Here is a 26,070-nt window from a genome sequence, read left to right on the forward strand (position 1 = left end):
TAGCTGGTTTCAACTTGAGCACTAATCGGGCATTTCAGCGGCACTGTCTGATTGATTAAGTGCCACTGAAAATGCCCAGTTAGCCTCACACAGGTGATTTACATTGTTATGAATACCAGGCCCTCAGATTATATTTAAATACTGATTCTGGCATTTAAAAATATACCAACGTGGTATTTCAATTAGGGCTGTACCGAATAGTCGAATTCGATTAGATTCGGCCCCAAATAGTGTCCTGAATACGTCTTTCATCTTCAGCCAAATACTGATTTAAATTCAAATTTGAATAATCCGGGACTGTACTGTATGAAATCCTACTTAACACTTGGGGGGGGGTTGCATTTTTAGCTCACGGTAGAAATCAGCTGGCGGTAAACGCCGAGATGGACGTCTTGACGTTTACCGCCAGCTGATTTCTACCACGAGCTAAAAACGCTACCGTGTTGATCTCCTTTTATTATTTGTTATGTTAAAGCTCAATGTCCATTATTCATATTCATATTTGGCCGAATAATATTTTTCATTATTCGTATTCGGTACATCTCTAGTTTAAATATTGACCTAAGTAAGTTTAAATACCCATACTCAATAATGCCCTAACCTGGATTAGACTACACATTTTCTTTTCTGCATTCAAATTTGCCTCATTGGCAGTTAAGTGTTGTGTTCATGCATTTTTAAAAAATATTTTGTTTATTTCAGTGGATGCAGTGAATGAAACTATTGCAGCTAATTTGAGTGACATTGATTTTTATGGTGGTGAGTTCTGGTAATCAGCAGTGACTTTTCCCTTTAACTCTAGAATAAAACTAACTTAACCCTTGTAGCTACCTAACCTATAGATACTAAGCATAGTCTCTAATATAGGTGTTAGTTCTGGAGATAATATACAAGTAGGGCTTATATGCTAAAACTTTTCTTTCATTCTGTGTTTATGAGAAAATATATTATATCTTAAAATTAGGAACTAGAATTAGGAATTCAGGGGGAATTTAGGCTTGGGGTGAGGGGTAGAAGGAACCAGCTCCAATTGAAGAATCTGCAAGTGTTGGTAGCCCGAGCTGCTGAAAGATAAGTTTTCTTTCAGTTTCAAATAACTGTTTTTACGTAGATAAAATTTTTTCACATGGATAGAACTGTTGAGCATTTTGTGCAAAGACATTTAATTGAAAGCTAATTGATTCAAAATTAGGAACTTTTGAATGTTAATTGATTCAAGTTGAGGAACTAGTGTTATAATATCAACATTGAAGGTTTATTTTGGCCAATGATGAACAGAGGATTTCATAAGATCCGTTTAAGCTCTAGTAGATCGTGACAATCTAGGAGCTCTGTGAGGCCTTTTTTCCTTCAACATATAGAAATATATAGAAAGTTTATTTGGATACATTTTCATCACATGGGAAGTAATTGTTGTCTTTTATCTAGCAATTGTTTATTTCCACACCTTAAATTTAATTACATAGATGTATAACCTGTAGAAAAAAAGAAGACAATAATGACTCTGTACAGGATGTCAGTGAGACCTCACCTATAACATTGTGTCCAATAATGGTGACCATGTCTACGAAAAGATGTAGACAAGCTAGAGGTCTAGAAAAAAAATAGCTAGAATGCTTCATGAGATAGGACAGAAAGACCAACATATGTATAGTATACTCTGGAAGATAGAAGAGAAGGACATGATATGATAGAGATATTCAAATATCTCAAAATCATAAGTAGCAATCCTTTTTCAAAGGAAAGAATGTTTAAAAGAATTAGACGCAGGTGCAACATTACAAAATAGTTCTTTGTGGAAAGGGAGATGAGGTGGACATATGACGGCCTCCCAGGGGAAGTGGTGGATGTAGAGACTGTAACTTAGAGGATCCCTAGATTCAAGGAAGTGAAGGTAAAATGAGAGACAAACCAGCAATGAAACTGAGCAAACTAAATGGACTTTGTGGTCCCTTATTTCTCATCTTTTCTGGATTTCAATGTGTCTGAGTGGCCCTTTAACCAAAGTGTGTGTGTAGTATGATTACGCATATAGATATGCACCGTGTTTCAAAATAATAGGACTCCTTTTATTTTTCTGTATTACAAATGGCTGGATGTACAATTAGAAAACTTGATTAAACAAATAGGCCTATTATAGAGCTATAAAATGATCATGCAACAAATATGTAGCAAGATACGTATTCTTTGCAAATCATGACATAATTGTATGACCAGTGATAATAACAGAGTCAAGCTTATGCTGACATATGGTTGACACAATGCAATAATTAAAATGTTGAAGTAGACCTTTGAGAGCTTTTTTCTCCTTCTTATATATATTAGATTTTTAATAATGTGCTGTTAAGTTCTTCAATTGATTTTCAGCTTTGTTTTGTGATTTATATTTAGTTAGATGGATTTGAACATGAGAACAAATGAAAAGCCATACTGAGTCAGACCAATGGTCCATCTAGTCCAGTATTCTGCTTCCAAAAGTAGCCAATCCAGGTCACAAGTACGTGGCAGAAACCCATTTAGTAGCAACATTCCATGCTACTAATCCCGGGTTAGCTTTGGCTTCCCCCATTTCCATCTCAATAACAGGCTCCTTTTAGAAGATATATATAATACCCGTCAATATTCAGCCCCACCTACCAATCAATATTTGGGGGGAGAACCGTGATATCTAGTGAAATGGGGCTGGACTGGTTCCCTTTCTGCTTCTGTCCTGTTGATTTTGGCTCTGAAAATGACTCTAGTGGTAGAATCTCCCCCAGGTAAGTCCTTTATGGAATAGGGTTTACAGAGAGGTCTAGGGGGCATGGAGTGGGGTTGAGATGTAGGTGGGGCTTCCACTATGGAAAGGGGGGATGCTAAGGGGATTGGGGAGGATCGGAACCTTGAAGGTGTGGGAGGGACCCAAGGGGGGGATTGAAGGAGGGATCAGAAAAGAGAGCTCAACTGTAGGGAACGGGGATGACTGCAATGGGGACAATTAGAATGGGGGGAGGATATACTGATGAGCATGGATGGATTGGGAGGCTGGGAAGGGCAGGAGATAGGACTGGTAACCTGGAAGTTATGTGGGTGGTGGCACCCACACAGCTAAGTGGGCATAGTTAGGGTTGCCTTTTCTGCTGCCCTATCAGCCCATTTAGCTTTTTGGGCACCTGCACTGAATATTGCCAGTACCCAAATAATTGCTGGCTCCTCCCTGACTCCACCCTTGTAATGCCCCTCTCCTGCCCAGTTCCAACTTGGCCAGTTAGTGCCAATATTCCCCTCTTCTGTCCGGTTAGGTGTCGCTGAATATTGGCAACTGGCCTGCTGAGCACGAGTTGAGCCATCAGGAGCTCCTCTTACCTGCTTTAATTGTTTTGAATATCAAGCCCATAAATTATTATGGAGTGAAAACGTTTCTTAAAATGTTTCTTGAAAAACAGTGGTCACTTGGGAAACTAAAGAAAATTGATATTATAGGCAATTTTAAATACTGCCCTGATAGCGGTTGAGCCCGAAGTGCATGCACCACTAATATCATTGATGGAATTGAAGATGTGGTATTAAATCAGGAGGGCACTCTGCAGACTGACTCCATACAAAAACATTTTGAACATGCACTTTAAAATTGACAGGTAGCGTGCCAATAGTAACATAGTAAATGTCGACAGATAAAGACCTGTATGGTCCATCCAGTCTGCCCAACAGGATAAACTCATTTTACATGGTATGTGATAGTTTATATGAATACCTGAGTTTAATTTCTACTTGCCACTCTCAGAGCACAGACCATAGAAGTCTGCCCAGCATTTTTCTTGTACTAAAAGTTCTGAAGCTAACGTCGAAGCCCCTTAAAATTTACACTCCAGCTCATCCATATCTATTCAGTCACGATCAGGGCATAGACCATAGAAGTCTACCTAACACTGGTTTTGCTTCACAGTTACCGGTGTTGCCACCCAATCTCCACTAAGATTCTGTGGATTCATTCCTTCTGGACAGGATTCCTTTGCATTTATCCCAAGCATTTTTGAATTCTATTACCGTTTTCATCTCCAGCACCTCCCGCAGGAGGGCATTTCATGTATCCACCACCCTTTCTGTGAAAATTACCACCCGGTGGTAAGCTGGTGCACACTGTATCCCATGGTAGAAAATATTTTTTCTATTTTCTACCACAGGGGGTATTCCTGGTGGTAATCGGCAACCTGCCCACATTGGCACGTGCTGCTTGAGTACCGCATGTGTAGTGCATGAGCCCTTACCGCTTGGTCAATGGCTGATGGTAAGGGCTTAGGCAGTAAATAGTTGTGTGCTACGTTTAATTTTAGTGCATGGCCATTTACTGCCCTAATAAAAAAAAGCTTTTTTCCCAGCCGCAGTAAAAAATGGCCCAGTGAGCGCCCAAAACACCTGCTGACACTACCGCAGGCCAATGTTTACCATGGCTTAGTAAAAGGACCCCAGAATGTGCTCCTTGCCAATTTTTTTCCAGTACTGAGTTTTCTACACCACTTATAGAATGCCCCTCAATGTTCTTAGCATTCGTATTTATTGCTTTCATTTGTTCATATGTCATTTCAAAGTATCTTTATTATGTGAAGTTTACAAAGATAATGATCATGCTGCATATTTGTTGCATGATCATTTTATAGCTGTTTCATAAGTGTATCAAGTTTTGTTATTGTATATGCATCTGTTTATTTATTATAGAGAAAAAAATGGGTCCCATAATTTTGAAACACAGAATATATCTATGTACATACTCGTACAACAAATACACTTTAGTAGATGGCTATATACATTCAATAGAGTTATATAGTACCATATTTTTAATTTTACAGTGTAATTATATCTGTTGTTTTTTTGAATTTTGCCTTTAGTTTTACCCTGTAAGTGTAAACATACTGTATATTATCACCAGAACTAAAAAAAAAAAAGTTGCATTAATATAAAACAGCAAAAGTAAATGTAATAGTAATGTCCTGTAAATATGATCCTTCTTTGATATTGAGGATTGTATTCATTAAATGCATGTAATAAACACCAAATATAAAAATACAAAAACAAGCTGGCTTTCTACTAAAATACTTTATAGTCATTAGAGCAGTGGGACAACACCCTTTTTAATTTTCTGCTGGTCTAAATTGCTTACTGGAAACCAGCATCCAAGAATTATTTCATGTTACTCTCATCCCATCCTCCGTCATTTCCCCTGCTTTTCTAACCTCTATCCTATATTCCATCTAGCTGCTCTCATCCCTTTCCTAAATTATTGTCTGTCTGATGTTTTTCTTGCCTTCATCCTCCACCCTTTGTGTCTTCTTTATCTGTGATTCTCTTTTGCAATATTTTTCTTCTCTTTGTGTTCCACCTTCCAATTCCTTTCCTCTAGTTCATCTTCCGTACTTCCCTTTCATTCTTCTCTTTTCTCTCCATTCACCTGATTTTCCTGCACCATATATAACTTTTCTTTGGTTGATTCATCTTTCTCTGTTGATTCTTTTTTTTTTTTTAATTAACAATCTTTTCTCTCCTCCTTTTCTAATCTGATCCTATGCTCTTATATATGTAATAGCACACAGTTAGCATATCTCTAGCCACAGCTAGGAAAATTGATAGCCACACAAGCCTCAGACAGAGAAATGTTCTGCTATTATAGTTCCTTTGTCTGCAGTGGAAGCTATGTAATCGTGGCTCAACAGACTACAATAATTACAAGAACTGCTAGTTTACCAATAATTTACAGCTTGCCAATTTATCCAGGAGCTATACAGCTGGTAGTGGCTTGACTCAAAGATGATGACCTCAAGTCTTCTAAGTCAACCAATTGATTTATTTATTTATAGCATTTATATCCCACACTTTCCCACCCATGGGCAGGCTCAATGTGGCTTACATTAGTTCAAAAAGGCTAACATCAGTGTAAAGAGCCTTACATCAATCTAGTAACAAACAGGTACATTAAGGGTGAAGTAGTTGGTGAGTAATGACAGAGGGGAAGAAAGGAGAAAGGTGCAGAAGAATTCAATACGGCCGCATAACAGTAACAGTTCAGGAGTCACTAATGCAATGTGGGACTGTAGTGTAAGCTTTTCTAAATAAGGTGGTCTTCAGTGATATTCTGAAAGCCTGTTGTTCGGGAGTAGTTTTAACTGATTTCGGTAAACCATTCCACAATCGTGGGCTGATATAGGGAATAAAAGCCCTTAATATATCTGCCGCTAACTTTGAATATGCTCTATACCTGTCAGAATAGAACATTTATTAGTAATATTTTTAATTCTGCTGGTCTCAGGATTGTAAGTCTGCTTCTTACCTTTATTAGGATTGTTTAAAAAAAGGAATTAGAATAAAAATTGGATTGCTGGAACCAAAGAATCCATACATTTTCCATTCAATAGGTGGTACACTATTATTAAATAAACATTTTATTAAATTGATGGAATAATTATAAGAACACATTTTTCACAAGTAAATAATGTTTTATATGTAGTAAATGGCTCTCTTAAAATTGATTGGCAAAGTATGTGCACATATATCAACATGACAGGATGTAGTTATAAGCAAGCTTTGCATTGGCATGATCGGGAGTAGTTTTTATGAGGGAAGGGGGTGGGGAATGGATGTGGAAGTGTTATCCAGCTGGTGTGTTCGCATTAACATGAACGAACTGGATAATGCTGACTTAGGGGCCCTTTTAATAAAGCTTAGTGCAAGGTTAGTGCATGCTAACATTAGCATGCACTAAATGCTAAGAAGTCTATTATATACCTACCTATGGGCTTCTTGGCACTTCCTGAGGCAGTAAATGCTGCCATGTTAATACTAATGGAAAAATTAGGATGAAACCTTTAAAAAAGCCCTGTTTTACAGACATGTTAGAGATGGGCTTAGCTGGCAGTACAGTCCCACGTTAAAATGCGTTAAACCCATTTCTTAGTGTATCTTAGTAAAAGGACCCTTAAAGGTTTTAAGGTGCATTAGTGAATACAGTGGGCCTGATATTCAGACCGTGGGAGGCAACCTGCATAAGTGTCACGATTGGAGCTAACCCTGGGATGCAATATAGCTGGTTAGCAACTATGCACTAACTTCAAATATTTGGTGGAGATAACGGGCTATCTCCTGCTGAATATTGGCGGTTAGCCGGTTAAATAGAGCTGAATATCGGCCAGAATATGTGCTAACAAATGTATATCCCCAGCAGGTTACCTAAGTGCCAGCATAAGAATGTTTTCTTTGCATTTTGTCATAGAAAGTTTTTGTGTTGTAACCTTGTCTACCTGAAACATTTTCTGTATTAGTGGATACTTTTGCTTTTATGAACTGAGCCTGCTTCACTGATCCTAAGTGCATGAAATGGGATTTTTCTCTTTCTTATAACTATTTGAAACTTAACATGATCTTTTTAGGAACAGCTATTGTGAATGATGTGTAAGAATATAACTTTTCATGCCAATAGAAATCTGTACATTATAAACTTATAATGTTATGCATTATTGTTCATATTTTTAATTTAGATGGAAATTATATTTACTTTCAATGTTTTGAAAATGTGCTAAGTAGGACAAGGAGAAAATATTCACATTAATGGTACATTCTTGGATTTGATTTATTTTATTGTAATTTCAGACGGTCCATCAGAAAAGAGACGTCCAAGTCTTTTAACACCCACAGGTGCCACAAGTGCTAAATCGGTACTAAGAGGAAAAGTACTTTTGCTGGAATGTATAGCAGAAGGATTGTGAGTCAGTTTTGTGCTTTTATGCATGCTAATGTAGAAATGACATATATGTTATGGATTGTTAATACTAAAAAATATGAAGAAAATTTCATGTTCTGTATCATCATCCCTCCAGGAACAATTTTTGCTTAGATGAAAAAATACAGCAACTATGCACAAATGTAAAGTGGTAATGCTTCATTTGGTGTCAATTAAATATTTTACTGCTGAAAAGTTAGTACGGACATTTTTGAACATGTACACTGCTATTCCTCTGAATTCTCAGAACAATCTTGTCAGGACCATGTCACAAATTACACTGATCACTTGATCTCATGTTGCCCCCTACCACAATCTTAGGGGTCCTTTTACTAAGGTGTGCTGAAAAATGGCCTGTGGTAGTGTAGGCATGTGTTTTGGCCATGCACAGAATCATTTTTCAGTGCACAAGGTAAAACAGGAAGACATGATCAAAGTGATGGGCATGGTGAAGAAGCTTTACTGCTGTGGACTGAACGAGATGAAGGTGTTTAAGTGAGGAAAGAAGAAGAGCAGTGTATGAGGATTACAAAGACAAGGAGCATATGAGGGGGATGAAAGAAGAGAGTAGACAGCACGGATGTGCTGCTGTGCAAAGAAAGAGGAAAGTACAGCAGAGTTGATCTGAGGTGTGAAGGAGAGTTTGATGTCAAACATGACACCTAGGATTTTTATCAAGTACTTGAATGATAGAGATGACCATTGATGCAGGGTGGGTGGATTTGGAAAAATAGCCTCACATTTAGAGCTATTCTGAAAAGGAGGTTCTTTCTAAGTCAATTTGAAATGTGAGGCCAGAATTGAGGGAATTAAGAGAAGATAAAGAAGTAGAAATATGGCACAGGATTTGAATATCATCTGAGTAGCACAATGGAGTACAGGCTTGCTGCAGTGGGGCAAGAAGAGGTCACATGACATTCCATGTTTTTCTTTTGGGATCACAGAAGTGATCCATTGACTAGCTGTTTTCTGAACTAGATAGCAATAAAATATGATAGACATATGTTTACCACTAATTTTTGTTCTTTCTGGGAAAGGTTATCCCCTAAGGTATGATCTTGCCTCCTTTTTTCTATCTTCTATGTTGAGATAGTTCAATGACTTCAACCTCCTAATTCTATGTCATTAAAAATTGCATGTGCAAATTTGGGTGTATGCAACTTGAATAATCGGCTAATTATTACCAGTAATTGGCTTTTAACAAGCAATTATTGGCACTAGTTAGATTTAATTGAAATCTACGCAAGATCCATGACTAAATTTTACGCACGAGTTAAAAAAGGGGGTGTGGAAATGGGAGGGTTATGGGTGGGTCAAGGGCAGACTGGGGGCATTCCTTTAAGTTACACACGTAGTTAGAGAATAAGAGCATCCATGCCTAAATTTAGTCATGGGTATTTGCTCCACATTTTAGTTGGTGCAGCATGATTCCCAGTTGTAAGTGCTATTCTATAAACTGTCCCTAACTTTAAGCTCATTTTGTAGAATAGTGTGTGTGTGTGTGGGGGGGGGGGGGGGGGGGGGGGTTGTCACAGATTTTTTAAATGTTTACAAATTTTCCTTGTTTTTCTCTCATTCTAATTGATTTTATTTTTATTTTTGCTTTGATTTTCTTTCCTTGGCATTTTCCTTCCCCGTACCCTGAGTTAATAAACCTTAATAAACATGTGTGACTCATATTTCACCATACTGAATAAAATTTGTAAGAAAGAGTTCAAGCATGTAAACTATGACAGTTAATCAAATTGTAATTTTCAGTCTGATATATGGCACAATCTGCTCTGTGACTCTAATAGTCTTCTATCACATTTTATATCTGGAGTTTGGCAAGATGCTCCAGACTAAGTCAGAGTGGCTATGGCAAGTAATTAATCTTGAAGGGCCAGTAGTAAGGTAGGAAAGAACCAAGCAAGGCATGAAACAAGCTAAAAAAAATGTAGGAAGAGTATTAGCGTCAGGAGATAGGGTGTGAGGGGAACGGCAGACAGGAAGCAAAAAAGATTTGTATGTTTTGAGTGTCATCAATGATGAATGAATAGGACATTTCAGAACTGAATGTCACAGCTTCCAGAATTATGTTGATCATTCTTTAGAGCCCACAGGAGGATAGTTTACCACTTTTACTCTGGTGCTGTCTTCATTTTCATCTGTGTTTTATAACTTGACCAGTGAATTGAATTACTCTAAACAGTTGTAAAATATGTGTTTTTTCATCAGTAGATGTGTTTATTAAAAATTAAGTGCTGGCCTGTTGGCTAAGGGGATGACAAGGGTCTGTATAGTTGACATATAAATAAACTGAATGCCTTGGAATGGGCCTTAAAGATTAGAAAATGGTTGAGTGGAAGATGACAAAGGGTAGTGGCATTCATTTTGAGGACAAGGGTATTACCAGTGTTGTGCCACATGTGCCCTTTGTCCAGTTCTTTGTAACGTTTTGGTGAGCAATATTGTGGAAGGGATGTTTGATAATATTTGTTTCTTTGTGGATGATACCAAAATAGGTAGGTACCCTGGAAAATGTGGATAACATGAGGAGGGATGAAATAAAAGAATGATCTTGAATTTGGTAGCTAAGATTTAATGCTAAAAAGCAGGGTCATGTATTTGGGCTGTAGAAAAAGTGATGGCAAAAGCCAGTAGGATGCATAGTGCTTAGGGGGTCCTTTTACTAAGCTGTGGCAAAGGGGGGCCTGCACCATTGAGGTGCTGGTAAAGGCTCCTGTGTTAACTGGGCAGTATGCAGTGCTGCCTGATTACCACTGGGTAACCCCTTATGGAAATAGTTTTTGAGCATTTCCTCCAGCACCGGTAATGCCAAATGCTGGGGGCAGAACTACAACCGGCACCCAATCCCAATCCTAGGCAGATTTAATTGGTTTCAATTTCCTACTGTCACAGAACTAGTCTTACAGTAAGAGCTGCTTGGTTCCACAGCTCATACTGGAAGACTAGCCTGGTGGTAGCAGGAGATGACGTCCAGTGAAATGCTTCCCCTGCTGCCAACGGGGAGTTCTACAATAGGGAGGGGCATTGGTGAGAAGTCTAGAATTGCACACCATTGGATCAGCAGGGTTTGGTTTACCCTGGCTCCCATCCAACGGCTGAAATGGGGTTGGCAAAGAGATGACAAGCCACTTTTCCCTTTACCATCCCATAGTGATGACTATGTGCTTAGGGTATTTTTTTAATCAGCCAATTTAGAGAATATTAAATAAGCACATATACTGTAGGCAAATTAAGCTTGCTGTCAAGTGGAATGACACTGTAATTTTCAGGTGTTGGCAAGATGCCATTATAAAACAAGTCATTAGCTTGCATGATAATAGGTCTATTTCTATGGAAATTAGTTCATTTTATTTTAATTGGGCATGTTTATCAGCAATTTATGGACCATTTACCCTTTTTAGTTTTACTCAGTAGTTTGTTTTCTTGTTTCTAAGACCTACACCAGAGATCCACTGGAGTAAAGAGGGTGGCGAGTTACCCAGCAAGAGGACATTTTATGAAAATTTTAAGAAAACTCAGAAAATTGTTGATGTTTCAGAAGCAGACTCTGGGAAATATAAATGTACAGCAAAAAATGAAATAGGAGTCACGTACCATGTCATTACTGTTACAGTGAAAGGTAATACGTTATCAGTAAATATGTAGTCATGATCCCTTTACAGATGTGACACTTCAGTAGTAAACGGATGTGTGGTCATTCGCCCCATTCTGCGCCCAAGTTGTCATGGTCTGTTGATATTGAAAAGGATTCATCTTCCACCCTTGGACCCACCGATAGGAGAGTCATGGAAGATGTTCTTCCCATACTTAGAGGGATTGCCAAAGATGTTGATAGTAAATAATTCCTCAAATGATAAAATTGATCTTCAAATACAGTCTTAAGAATATTACCATCTAAGGGGCCCTTTTTACAAAGCTGCATTAAGCTGCACTAAAGTGTTCTGCATTAGTTTTGACATTTGCACATGCTAAGCATAGGGTATTTATCTATTTTTAAAGGTTTTTTGGGAGGGGGCATGTTAGGGGTGGAGAACGCGTATGGAAGCACCATTCAACTAGCATGTTGACATTAACGGTGTGTTAACTGGTTAACTCAGCCATAACGCAGGAGTCCTTAGCGTGTCCTAAATAGGAGGTGGTAAATGCTCCCGTGTTAATTTTTTTTTAATGCCTATGCATTATTGCTAGCATTAGTGCATGGCCAGATAGGTACAATACTTAGATTGTAAGCCCACTAGGGACAGTGAAGTACCTGCAAATAATAAATATAAACAGTTTTGATTGTACCACAGAAAGGTAGTATATCAAATTTGATTACCCTTACTCTTTCCCTTAAAAATAAAATGCCTTTTTTATGGCCATACTGGAATTAGGCCATGCCAAGTGCAATTCCTAGTGCAGCTTAGTAAAACAGCCCTCTAAATGTGAAACTCGGCTTACAAGCAAGATAACTGATTGATTGAAAATCAAGGTGCTGTGTTTCCTTGATAAGCTCCTTCTTCAAAATGTTAACAGTACAGATGATTCTGTTCTTGATCTAAAAATATGTAAGATAAAAAACAACTAAGATATAGTTAATAGTAAATTAAATAAAATATGTGGTTAATGTGTTATTTCAATTTGAAACTCATCTTTCTTTTAGACTGTCTGTGCTTCCAAGTAAGGCATTTAATGACCAGAGAATATTCTGCTCTCCAGGGATTATTGCTTAATTAACCTTATCTAATGTATGTGATTTCATAGTTGAGCTCATTTAGATATGAAAGAAAATTTTGCTAAGGGCTAAGCTGGAGATTAGCTATATTTTACAAGAATCATTTAAATAAAACATTTTCTGGGGGTAAGTGAAAAATGTTAGGGGCCCTTTTACTAAAAAGCTTTGCGTGCACTATCAGACAGTGCTGATTAAGGACCAAATTCTATAAATAGCACTGAAAAGAAAAAAACAGTGCTAAGTGTTATTCTAAAAATGGCGCGGAAAGTTAGGAACTGTTTATAGAATATGCTTTGTGCTGGGGTCGACACCTAACTTTAGACACGAGGATTTACACCAAGTAAACCGCGAAGTAAATCCTCATGTCTAAATTAGGCATGGATCCTTCTCATTCTATAACAGCATGCATAATTTGTAGGAATGTCCCTGATCTACCTATGACCCTCCCATGGCCAAGCCTCCTTTTTGGAGTCACACGTAAAATTTATGCACATATCCCCATGACTAAAAATGCATGCGTTAATTTCAATCAATGCCAATTAGTATTGATACTTGATTATTAGCACCCAATTATCAGTGGTAATTGGCTCCTTCAATTAAATTGTATGCGCAAATTGGGTGCACCCCAAATTTCCATGTGCAATTTTAAGCTCCATTTTTATGCTAAGAAGCCCGTTTTATATCTATGGGCTTCTTAGCATTGAGGGGTCCTTTTTTTAAGCTGAGGTAAAAAGTAGCCTATGGTAGTGTAGGCGTGTGTATTGGGCATTCACCGGGCCAGATTTTACCATGTCTACAAAAAAGGTGTTTTTTTAATGGAACGGGAAAAGGGCATGCAGTAAAACTGAAACTGGTGCGTGTCCAAAACCGGCCTGAGCCCTTAACGCTACCCATTGATCTAGCAGTAAGAGCTCACGCGCTACATGCGTGTTGACCGGTCGGTGCATGCCAACTTCCAATTACTGCCAGAAATGACACATGTGGGAGGAAATAAATAAATAAATCATCCAGGCGTTATGGGCACGCCAAATCTAAAATTACCACCGGGGGGGGGGGGGTTGGTAGCCTAGTGGTAGCTCGTTTAGATGGGTGCATGCGCATAGTGTCTAATGTGCTTTTGTAAAAGGGCCCCTTAGCACGCAAAACTTTAGTAAAATGGTTCCTTAGTTTGTTGAAAATTCTAATTTTTCAATGATTAAATGAATGATGGCTTTCTTATACCACATTTATCTCGAGAATACTGTACTGTATCATGGACTAAATAATATGGTTTTTAAATTTTTCTTTTCCAATATAAAGCTGCACCATACTGGATAACAGAGCCAAGGAATCGTGTGATGTCTCCAGGAGAAGATGGGGTTTTGACATGCAGAGCTCAAGGGAATCCTCCCCCCCAAATCACCTGGCTGACAAATGGGGTGGAAATAAATCGTGCGTAGAAAATCCATAATAAGCTGTTACCCTTTGGCAAGTCAGCGCTGCAACTTTTCCTATAAGTGATCTTGTTGCCTGTCTTTAGAGGCACTGTCTAAAAGGAGAAATTAAAAACAAATCTACTAAAGAAGGTGTATGTTTACTAAAGGGCATTAAGCTCTTAGGGCCTTATTCTGTAAAGGCTATGCTCCTAAATTTACACTGCTAAAATTTATGCTCTTAAATTGCAAGCATACTTTATGCTCCAAAATAAATTATGCTTGTAATTTAGGAGCATGATTTAAGCTCATATATTAGGAGTATACATTGTAGGAGCGTACATTTAGGAGCATAACCTTTACAGAATAAGGCCCTTAGTACCTCATGGTTGTGTTAAGGCATTCTTTGGTAATATTCCTGGTAGTGCGTGCACTAAGGAATATTTCTGGAACTACTTTAGCGCATGACCTGCATAAAACATGCCCTAAAAAATAGCATTAGATTTGCAGTTAGCATGCCACATTAACTCCAAATCCTATGCCTTTAGTAAATATAACCCTGAGGTTGTTAGTTGTGAGGATATGTGTGATAAAGTGTGTTGTGGCTACAGGATGGTGCCTGAGATCACAAGCTTGTCAGATTTGATAGACCAAATAAATGAATATTCTGGACCTATGCAGTAAACTTTAACATAAATATTAATGTCATTTTGTACATGCTAAAAACTAGCATACTATGGGGCATGTTTACTAAAACATGTTAAGTGTTCGCATTTACCTTCCTTTAGCAGCACACAGTAATGTGCTGTAAACACAAAGGCTTTGTGGAAATTGTTGGGAGCATAACCAGCATGTCCTTTCCAGATACTGTATGGTAACGATCCTCAATAACACATTTTAAATCTGGTTGCTATAAGCATGGATGCACTTACGCCCAAATTCTGTAGAGGTCAAGCAATTTGGGGCATGGATCTGCAATCTGCACCTAAGGTAATTAGCTAAATTGGTGATTCTCATTAATTGACCTTAACAAGCGTTAATTGGCACTAATTATCAGTTAAATGCGGGTTTGTGATCTGTGCCTAATCTATAACCTGCACACCATATTTATCTTGGCGCAGCTCCAAAAGGGGCATGGCTAAGAGAGGGCCTTGGGTGGATCAAGGTCATTCCAAGGAGTTAGGCATGGAGTTATAGAATACATCCCATTTCCAAGCATAACTGACAGTAGTTGAGCATGATCATTTACACTAGTATTTTATAAAGACTGTTCTGTACGGAATGGATTTTATGACTTTTAGCACAGGTCATCCTGGCACCTGACTTTGGGTGACCTATACAGAATCTATACCTTAGTGCTTTGTCTTGAGGAGGAGGTAAGTGAACCTACGTTAACTTCAGAATTGATAGCACACTGTACCTACCACACACTAACTGCAGTATGTTCTCCACGTTCATTCGCTGCCCATGACCACCCCCAGTTCCTACCCCAACACCACATGCTCTTAATGCGTGAATTAGCATGCACTGACATGCCACTGTAGTAGCAATTACCATACACTAATTTGCTGGTTAACTGCTTATCAAGATACAGTAAACATATTCCTATGCTAGGAATGTGTATTCTTTTGAAACATGTTTCATGCCAGTTTTGTGCATTATTAATGGTATTGCCTCTTCCCAGAAACAAAAATTAAACAAAACAAAAAAAATCCTACAAAATAACACAGGAAACTAACCAGAGCAAAATATTTACTCTGCACTCCCTTGTTCTATATGATGTGATAGTTTTCCTCTATATGTTCAGATTGCCTCCCATCATATTAATGTTAGCACTTACCCATAAGCAAATGAGGAGGTGTCATATGAAAACAAGGCTTATGCCAGGCTCATGAAAAGACATTTAACACTTGCTTCTGGTCAGATGAGCCCAATAAAGTCTTGACTTGAAAGAGCCAGTTAGGGAGAATGTTATCTTCCTAACATCAATCTGGAAGGTGCCATTATCCCTCAGTTCTTATGCCTTCTTCTTTCCTCATTCTTCCTGGTGCCATTTATAAGTTTCAGGACACCTACTGGTTCTCCTCATTTCCATCACTGACCCCCTCTACTGGAGTCACTATTCAGGTGCCCTGGCCCCATTCCTTCCTTTCCACCACTCTTTTTAGAGTTACTTGCATGCCACCCTATGCAGTCACCCACAAGATCCCAATTGATGATATAGAGGGGAGACGTCAGCCATGCTGACCTTAATTGTGATTCTGGCAGTGGCAGATGGCAGGTGATGGCAAGCAAGCTGGACCTTAAGTTTGACCATGGAGTATGTTGGGAGGGAGGAAGGGGGGCACTAGATGTGTAGCTCCTTGCAGGTGATTCTGTGGCATAGCAGGGGAAAGAGAGTGAGGGGTGCAACATACATAATAGATCTTTTATATTATTCTTAGGAGAAACCATTAGATCATGCTAGCCCCTTTATATATGTAGCTGGTGAAGGAGATGAATTCCTCATTTCTCTCCCCCCCCCCCCCCCCCCCCCATAACTAGCCATTTCACTTTAGGATAATTAGCATGGTCTGTAAACCTTTTGAGGGTTATCATTCACTTTTTTAAAGAGAACATGCTACTAAGTTCAGATTTCAGCATGCACTCAAAATCTATTACATATCATATCAAGTGTGGTTCTAATGTAAATGGAAAATTTTTATGGAGTCATAGCTAAAACTTGCAGCATGAGTTTTATTGCATCGGCTTCTCAGTAGCAATACTTCACTACATCTAAAAGGACAGCAATTCTTTCTCACCGATTTTCAATTTGTCTTTGACCTTTTCAGTGGTATAATGTAGATTGTCACCGCTTCTGTGGAGATGCAGAGTCTTGCCTTCATTCTTTATTTCTTGATGATAGTGTCTCTTCTCTTTAAGTCTTTCACACTTGCCAGATCTCTCATCTTTTATGTGTAGAATGTTATATCCTGTGTCCTCAACTGTTCTAGAAAAGGAGATGAACTACTTTTATCCCAGTCACCAAAGAAGTACATTAGTTTCCGTTCTGTAGAGCAATTACATTTACAATTATGTAGCTCATTTTCAAAATCACCCTCTACTGCTTTTGCCTAACTTTTATATAAGACGGAAGACAACACAGCAGATCAGTAGAAAATCAAAAATAGATTTTATTGATAAAAAACGTCTAAAATATCTAAAATAAAATACCCGACACAGGCCGTGTTTCGCCCAGCAGGGCTGCATCAGGGGCTATAAAACAAATGAGACAACGAATAAATCAAAGACAATAAATTAAATAACTGTCATAGTCATGTGCATAAGCCCTAGTACTTTATAAATTGTGCAAACACTCCATAGGCGTAGTTTGACTGTTTCATTTGGGGGGGCAAAGGATGGGGCGGAGCATATTAGCATATTCATTTGCATATATACATATGCAAATAAATATGCTAATATGGAGGAAGGAAGGGAAAAAGAGCTGGCTATTTTTGGGAATAACCATAATGAATATGTGTGATATATCAAGCCAGCTCTTTCTCCCTCCCTTCCTTCCTTCCTTCCTTCCTTCTTTCCTTCCTTCCTTCCTTCCTCCTTACCCAGCACTCCCTCTTCATCTCCAGTAGTATTTCCCCACCCCCTTTCCCATACCATACCAGTGTTTACCTTAGAAATGCATAGACTCTATATGTAGATCCTTCAAGAGGTAGTGTGTCATGATTTAGGCTTTACACCCTTTCTGATGTTTTGGTGCCACCTCAGTAAGGCCAACACACAATCTCTCCACTGCAAAATGCTATACACAAACTTGTGCAAAAACACACTCATATTCTTACTAAACCATAACAGCATTAATTCCAAGGACAGACTCAGCATGCAGCAATACTAGAAAAATTGAAACTTAAATGCAAAATATCACAGATGCACATTTCCAAAAGCTGACATATTCCAATTAATAAATTCTGAATAAAATACTTTTTTCTACCTTTGTTGTCTCATCATTTAGTTTTTCTATTCGCTTTGGTCCCAAGTGTCTTCTGTTTTATGCAGTGCCTTCTTTATGCAGTAGCCCTGTCCCTACCCTTCCTCGAGTTTCAGTATCTGCCCTCAACGTGTCCCTGACCCCAATCTTCATCCTGTTATTCCTGGGTTTTTTTTGCTAATTCTCCCCTCTTCCAGCACCCTCTCTTTCTATCTCCTCTCTTCTATACAGCACCCTCTCTCCCTATTTTCACTCCTCTGACCAGTATATTCTCTTTCTCTCACCCTCTTCTGTCCAGCATATCCTCCTTCCCTTACTTCAATCCAGCATCCCTCCATGTCCCCTTCCCTTCCATGTCAGCTTCTCCATTATATAATTATTTCTCCTGTGTCCAGCATATCCTCTCTTTGTCCCCATCCTCATACAATGTCTACCACCCCCCATCATTTTCTTACCGCCCCATTTCCAGCATCTCCTCTATCTTCTTACTCACCCTATGTCCAGCATCTTCCAATATCCCTTTTTCCCTCCCAGCATTGTCCCTGTATGCCCTTATCCCCTCTCTGTCCAGCATTGTCCCTTTGTATCCCTGTCTCTATGCTCCCTCAATGACCAGAATCTCGCTTCTCTGTCTCCCTGACACTCTCTTTTCTCTTCCCTTCCTCTTACCATCCATTCTCCCTTCTTCCCTCTTACCAGCTAATCCACATCTAACAATCCCTTCTCCCCCAATCCATCACCTCTTCCTCTCTGTTCATCATCCCCCCCCAAAAAAAAATATCCAGCACAGCAGACCTGCACCTCTCTCCCTCCATCCTGTAGATCCTCCTCCTGCCCTCCATTCACCCCTACCCACATGGTTCCATCACCTCGCTCCTCCCAAAGGTGCAGCTGAACAGTACCTCCATTTTTCTCACCTCCCCCCCATCCCGTTTCCAGCGTCTCTCCCTTTTCCTTCCTCCTCACTCACTTGCATTGATCGCTGCCGGTAGCGACACTGAAGCCAGCAAGCAATAACAGCAGTCTGCTTCGGACTTCCCTGCTACATGTCCTGCCTCCTCTGGTACAACTTCCTGTTCCGCATAGGCGGGACGTGTGGCAGGGAAGGCCGAGGCTCTGAGGCAGACTGTTGTAATTGCTGCAGCGCTGCTACCAACAGCCCCTGGTACTGAAGTTGAAGCGGCGAATGGGTGGCCAGCAGTAGTAAAGGCAGCAAGCAGCAGACAGGCTCGACTCTGCTTCCCTGCCCTCTCTGCGTCCCGCCCGAAAGAAAATGACATCAGAGGAAGGCGGGCCGCAGAGAGGGCAGGGAAGCGGAGTCGAGCCTGTCTGCTGCTTGCTGCTTTCACTACTGCCGGCTGCCCGTTCGCCGCTGCGGGTCGTCGTCATCATCGTTTGGGGGGGCAACGCCCCCTCGCCCCCCAAGTCTACATCCATGATACACTCAGTACATAAATGTAGGTACCAAGTTATAGAATGGGGAAAGGTTTTTAAAGAGCCTGTTTGGGCTATTTTCCTCCCCCCCCCCCAAACTAAACACATCCTTTAGAAGACCGTTTTATAACCCAGCTGACATAATAACTGCTATAAGTTCTCAACCCTACTTTTAGCTAAACAGAAGAGGGCATTTTTCAGCCAAGCCATTTTATTGAGGCACACTACTATTTACCCAGGTATGTGGCCTATGATAGCTATCCGCTTTGTGTCTGTATGAAACTGCTTGGTGTGTTTGATCCTTACATAGCGGGTTGATTGTTGATCGTGACTTGGTTCTTTTGCTTTCTGATGCAACTATAATTAGCATCAATTAATGCATGTTAAACATACTCAAAACATGTAGAACGTATTCAGTAGGCATATAATAAGATTAATGTGCTAAAGTTTGTGTGCTTTTCTAGACACTCATATGAAGGTCCACAAAAGAAACTAAAATGAGCTGATAAAATGCATAAATATGTTAGTTAACTCATGCATATGTAGCACATTGGCAATATATAAAGAGAGAAGATATTCTCAAGTACATCAACAAAGAAAATGAAAAAAGAACAACAAATGATATATCGTTTGAGTTTATTTGATTTACTGTTTACTAGAGTCTATTTTGCTTTTATTATTGTTAATAAACCAGTAACCCTTAAGTTGGAATTTCATTGGTCTTCCTCCATTTATTGTTCTTTTTTTATGCATGTCTGCAATAACAATGTCTTCTTACTTTTATCCAGATAGCAAGAGGGAAATTATCAGGCTTGTTAATCATGGTATACTCTAATAAATGACTTGAAAGTCTAACCTGAAAACCCTTTAGATTCACACAGTTTGTTAATCACCCTACCATGAAAAATCTGATTGTTTCTTGAGAGAAAGTTGCATTATGATTGAAAACATGTGGTTTTTTTTTTTTGTTTAAATATTTTTATTCTTATAGTTGCTCCCACTGATCCTAGCAGAGAAGTAGATGGAGACACAATTATATTCACGAATGTACAGGAAAGATCTAGTGCCGTCTTTCAATGCAATGCTTCTAATGAATATGGCTATTTGCTGGCAAATGCATTTGTGAATGTTTTGGGTAAGAGACAATTGTGAAATTTGTTCATATGTGAAGGGCAGTTCTATAACTGCAATGTATATTCTTCGGATACAGATCAGCTAGGATATAACTCAATTTACAAAAAATCTGCTGCAGCAAAATGACAATTATCTGTCTGCAACTAGTGAAGTGTACTGAACAGCAGGAAAAATGGCCTCATAGAGCTTCCAGATCATGAATTTATCTGTTGAAGCTAAAATGGGTCAAAACAGACCCTGCCTTCATCATTGGCCTAAAAAACCTTTTGATGTTCTCCAATTCCTGCTGGTTAGATTAGTCTCTTAGAAAATCTATGATAAATTTACAGTAATAGAGACTAATCTAACCAGCAGGAATTGGAGAACATCAAAAGGTTTTTTAGGCCAATGATGAAGGCAGGGTCTGTTTTGACCCATTTTAGCTTCAACAGATAAATTCATGATCTGGAAGCTCTTTGAGGCCGTTTTTCCTGCTGTTCAGTACACTTCACTAGTTGCAGACAGATAATTGTCATTTTGCTGCAGCAGATTTTTTGTAAATTCAGTTCTATAATTGTACATAATTAGTTAACATGCACCATATCATATGTACCTAGTGCCAAGATAATGTTGTTATGTTATAATGGACTTATAACCCGCCAACTCTCTCAATTGAGGTTCTAAATGGGATACAAAAGAATACAAATACATTTTATCAGGAATTACACGTTGTTCTGTATATGTCTTCAGCATTTTACGAAAAGAGAACTAACTTCTCAAAGAATGAATTTCACTGGGAAGATCATTCCATAACTGCACAGCAAAATAATGAGGAAAAAAGTGCTTTAAATCTAATTGGCAATTATGCACAAATGTGCATTACGTGCTATTCTGTGAAATAGTGCACGGTTGCATTAGTGCGTAACTGCGAGGGTGGGTCATAGATGTGTCTCACACATAGGTGCATAACTCACAGAATGGGGTAAGTGTGTACACCTAACTTTGAGGCCCTTTTACTAAACTGCAGTACGCACTACCGCATGCTTACCGCATCTTAACATGGTGTACCATAGGATGCGCACAGACAAAATTGCCAAATTGGTACATCCTGTGTGCTAAAAAATGTTTTATTTTTTCTTTGAGGGGGTGTGTTGGGACAGATAGTGGACATATCTGCGCTAATCAGTTAGCATGGCTACATTATCATATGCTCACTGGTTAGCACAGGATTACTGTGTGAGTCCTCACCTCACAGTAAGAGCTCACATGGTAATTTTTTTTAAATGGCTGCGTGCTAATGGCTGCATGAACACATGGCCATTAATGCAAAAAATAGAAAATTGGCCATTCTACTACTGTGGTAAAATTGGCCTTAGTGCACGGGAAAAGCCTGTGCAAGAGCATGCTAAAGTCACTTTCTACCACAGCTCAGTAAAAGGACCCCAGTGTGCACACAACTGCAGGCTATTCACACAGATGCTTTATAGAATTGGTGCTCAGTGCGTGTCTTTGGGGAGCCTAACTAGGGGGGTGCACAGTTATAGAATTGCCCCTTTTCCCCAGATTCTATATAGCGTGCCCAGAGTTCCACGCAGTTCCGCATGTAAATCTAGGCATATTCTATAACTATGCACATAGATTAATTGTTTTAACAAGCAATAACGAGCACTAATTGGCAAAAATTAAAATTTACATGCGTACATTGCTAAGCGCATTCTGTAATGTACTGCGCCTAAATTCTAATGCGTGCAGGCAAAAAGGATCATGCTTTGTGGCTTGGAAATGGGCATTTCATGGGTGTTACAAAATCTATGCACGTTGTTATAAAATACAGGCCAGTGTGTGTAAATCTACATGCATGGATTTACAACAGCTTTTCGTTGGTGTAAATGGACACACGTAGATTTAGATGCATGAACTAAGCCTAAGCATGTTCTAAATACCGGTGTTTAGAATACGCTTAGGTGTAATTGCCTAACGCGCATTAATTTTAGACACCATATATAGAATCGAGCCCTTAGTGTCTTAGGGGCCCTTTTACTAAGTCGTGTAAGTGTCTACATGCATCCAACATGCGCTGAAGTGGAGTTACCGCATGGCTCGTGCAGTAATTTCATTTGTGCATGTCCGATACGCGCAGCCGAAAAATAATTTTTATTTTCAGCTGCGCATATCGGACGTGTTCCAAGTGCCATTTGGTGAGCGTAGGTCATAACCACCCAGTTACCGTGTGAGACTTTACCGCTAGGTCAATGACTGGCGGTAAGGTCACAGATCCAAAATGGACGCGCAGCAATTTTGATTTTCCCGCACGTCCATTTTGGCAAAAATTTTAAAAAGGCCTTTTTTACAAAATTTTTAATGGATTGGTTTGCACCCAAAACCCGTGCCTACACTACCAGAAGGCAACTTAGTAAAAGGACCCCATAGTTGCTTATTAAAAGGAAATATTGGATGATGTCTGGAATTTTTTCTTATTTTGGCCATTATCTGTGCTTCTTCTGACTTCATTTTGCATACAGTTCTTATCATAAACAACTTTTTGTGTTAGAGTTCGGTTCCTTTCTCTGTTTCCAGTCAGCTCACACTAAAGACTTATTGTCTTTCATGCCAAACTGGAAATGCGCCGAGTCTGTAATAGAATAAAAAGATATTTTTTTGTAGCCAACTCCCCCACAGTGAAATCCTTACATGTCAATAGTGAATACTGAAGGGCACAGGTCTCAGTATCATGTCAAAGAAATTGAAATGGTGAAAGGCTATTCAGAAAGTTCTAGTTAAAACCAACTCCTGAATAGAATGTTCTGGTTATTTCAGTATTACATACAAAATGTTGTAAATTATTTCATGTAGCTCTAAACATAGGGCTCCCATCGGTGGGTAGCTCGTTTGCTGTCAAACCCGACTATTCAATGCCGGGCCGTATCCAGCGATCGGCATTGAATATCTAGTTTTATTTTGGCTGCTAGAAAGTTAACTGACTGTGCCGATATTCAGTGCTAACCAATTAACTTTTTAGCAGTCAAAGGTAGACTCACTGTTTAAGCAAAATCTTTGACAACTCAACATAGCTGGTTTGGCGCTGAATATCCATGCCTAACTGGCTATGTCACGCGATATAGTTGGTTAGTGGCTAGCCGCTAACTGGGATATTCAACAGGAGATAACCGGTTATCTCCTACTAAATAACCTTGGTTAGATGCTTAAATGCTATTTAACTGTCCAAGAGCCGTTCCTGGCTGATTAAATAGTTTTGAATACCAGGGGATAGAATTTAGCATCATAACAACTGTCAATATTTTTAATAGAACTTCTCTACATACCAGCTGTCAAATTTATTTGTTGTATATTTTTTTTGTAGTTGAGCCACCGAGAATTCTTACTGCTGGTAGTAAGGTGTTCCAAGTCATTGCCAATAGAGCTGCTTTGCTGTCATGTGACTTTTTTGGTTCGCCAGTACCTACTGTTGAATGGTAAATCATACCTTGTATATTGAATATGTGATTTCATATTTGCGTATATATGAGAAGAATGTCTACCGTACTTACCTTAAAAGAAAAAGGAATCCTCTGTTCACTCTGTAGAGGGCAATTTTTAACATCATTTACCTGACTAAATTGTCTGAAAATTGACTACTGTTGATAAAAACTGAAAGTATGCACAATGGTGGGCATCATGTGGACAGATGGTAGCTCTCATTGGCTCTTGCATTGTCACCACCATAGTCTGTGCCTCATCTTCACTAGTGAGGTATGAATGCCCACTGCAGGTTTGATGTGTCTCTTAATATCAAGCTGTGCCATGGATGAGGTGTTCCTGCCCATACAAACATATAAATATAGCAGCAAACAAGCATACAGCCAAATGGTTCTCACGGTGGCAACTGGCACTATAACATATGAAGAGCAATTCTATAACCTTCCACTCAGTTGGGCAGTTACCCCTGGATTATATATGGTGCTCAAAGTTGTTCGTACACATTTGGATATGCGCAATTTGAGTAACGAGCCAATTAGCACCAATAAGTGGGAGCTAACAATCAATTATTGGTGCTAATTGGCAACAATTTGGATTTATGCACCCTTCTTACTAGGCACTCTTCTTTAAGGATGCACGCATAAATCTTTTAGCGTACAACTGAAAAGAGGGCGTGGCTATGGGAGAGGCATGGCCAGGTTAGGGGCGTTCATTAAAGATGCACACACTGTTGTAGAATTTGGAGGATCTGTACATAATTTACACCCAAGGATTTACACCAGGTTTTATTTGGTGTAAATCCTTGTGCCCAAAGTTGGACACGGATCCCAGCAATACGCAGTATTCTATAACTGGCGCCCAATTCAGAGTGTCATTTATGGAATAGTGCTCAGTGCTATTTACTGAATCTAATCCCATATATGCAAATGATTAGAATGCAAGCATTTATACACATACTAGTAAAGAAGGCCCGTTTCTGACACAAATGAAACGGGCGCTAGCAAGGTTTTCCTCGGAGTGTGCATGTTTGAGAGAGTGTATGTGAGAGTGACTGTGTGTGAGAGAGAGAGTGAATGTGCGAGTGTGTTTGTGTGAGAGAGAGAGAGTGAGTCTGGCTGCGAGTGTGTCTGTGAGAGAGAGAGTGTGTGTGTGTGAGAATGAGAGTGTGTGCAAGTGTGTATGTGAGACACAGTGAGAGAGAGTGTGTTTCACACAGATACAGTGTGTGCGAGAGAGAGAGTGTGTGTGTGAGAGACACAGACTCTCTGTGAGACTGAGTGTATGAGACCAAGAGAGTGTGTGAGTGACTGTGTGACACATAGAGAGTGAATGTGATACAGTGTGAGACATAGAATGTGTGAGAGACAGTGTGTGAGAGTGAGAGAGAGAACGACGTTGACTGTGTGTGAGAGAGAGAGTGTGTGTGTGACAGAGATACCTGTCCCCCCTCTCTGGTGCCAGGCCCCCCCTCTCTCTCTGGTGTCTGTCTGAGTGTTACTGTGCAGGACGCTGAGCTCTGGCTGTGCTTCAAGGAACTGACCAATCCTATTTAATAGAATGCACCTCCAACATTCTGAAGCTGAGAAACCTCGTGTGGTTGGTCACTTCTGCTTGTGACGAACCCGGAAGTATGTGATGTCAATTCAGGAGATGGATACAGAGAGCAGGAATGCCTCAGCCATGCAGTCAGCTTCAGAATGTTGGAGGTGCGTTTTATTATATAGGATGTTTAACTTACATAGCATGTATTTGCAATGGAGACCATACACAGGGGTGGAGCATGGGTGGGACATAGGCAGGGCTCACACTTACATATATAACTAAAGAATTCTCTAACTTACACATGTCCCTGCCTTGTTTAGGTACCTGCCTCGTTTAGGTACCTACGTACACCAAAGATCTACAGCTGGTGTATGTCTGAGTGCCTAAATGTTAGATGTATCGATACTGAGTTTCTCTAGTATTCTATAACAGAACCTAGGTGCCAAGGTTATATTATAGAATGAACTCCTACCATACAGCCTCAGAGTACCTAAATGGATGAGCCCAGTTTTAGAATTGCTCCCTTATAAGAGGGCAGTTTTATAACAGGGCACTTGGTAGGAGCCTGTTCTCTAACCCCCAAATTCTATGTATGGAGCCTTAAGTTGATTAACATGCCAATCAGTGCCTATAATTG

General features: G+C 39.5%; 1 protein-coding gene across 3 annotated transcripts in view; it reads left to right on the forward strand.

Annotated features, from left to right (window-relative positions):
• Positions 1-26,070, forward strand: part of NRCAM (neuronal cell adhesion molecule) — a 231,993-nt gene that overhangs the window by 79,568 nt on the left and 126,355 nt on the right. For 2 of the 3 annotated variants that reach the window (XM_030215842.1, XM_030215843.1), the window contains exons 7-11: positions 7,618-7,729; positions 11,191-11,375; positions 13,770-13,901; positions 20,293-20,436; positions 23,776-23,887. In XM_030215842.1, the coding sequence (XP_030071702.1) occupies positions 7,618-7,729; positions 11,191-11,375; positions 13,770-13,901; positions 20,293-20,436; positions 23,776-23,887 (685 nt within the window). Of the gene's footprint in view, positions 1-702; positions 760-7,617; positions 7,730-11,190; positions 11,376-13,769; positions 13,902-20,292; positions 20,437-23,775; positions 23,888-26,070 lie in introns of all 3 variants that reach the window. The other variant, XM_030215841.1, reaches the window with a different exon arrangement.

The sequence above is a fragment of the Microcaecilia unicolor genome, chromosome 10 (genome assembly GCF_901765095.1).
Source record: "Microcaecilia unicolor chromosome 10, aMicUni1.1, whole genome shotgun sequence".
NCBI lineage: Eukaryota > Metazoa > Chordata > Amphibia > Gymnophiona > Siphonopidae > Microcaecilia > Microcaecilia unicolor.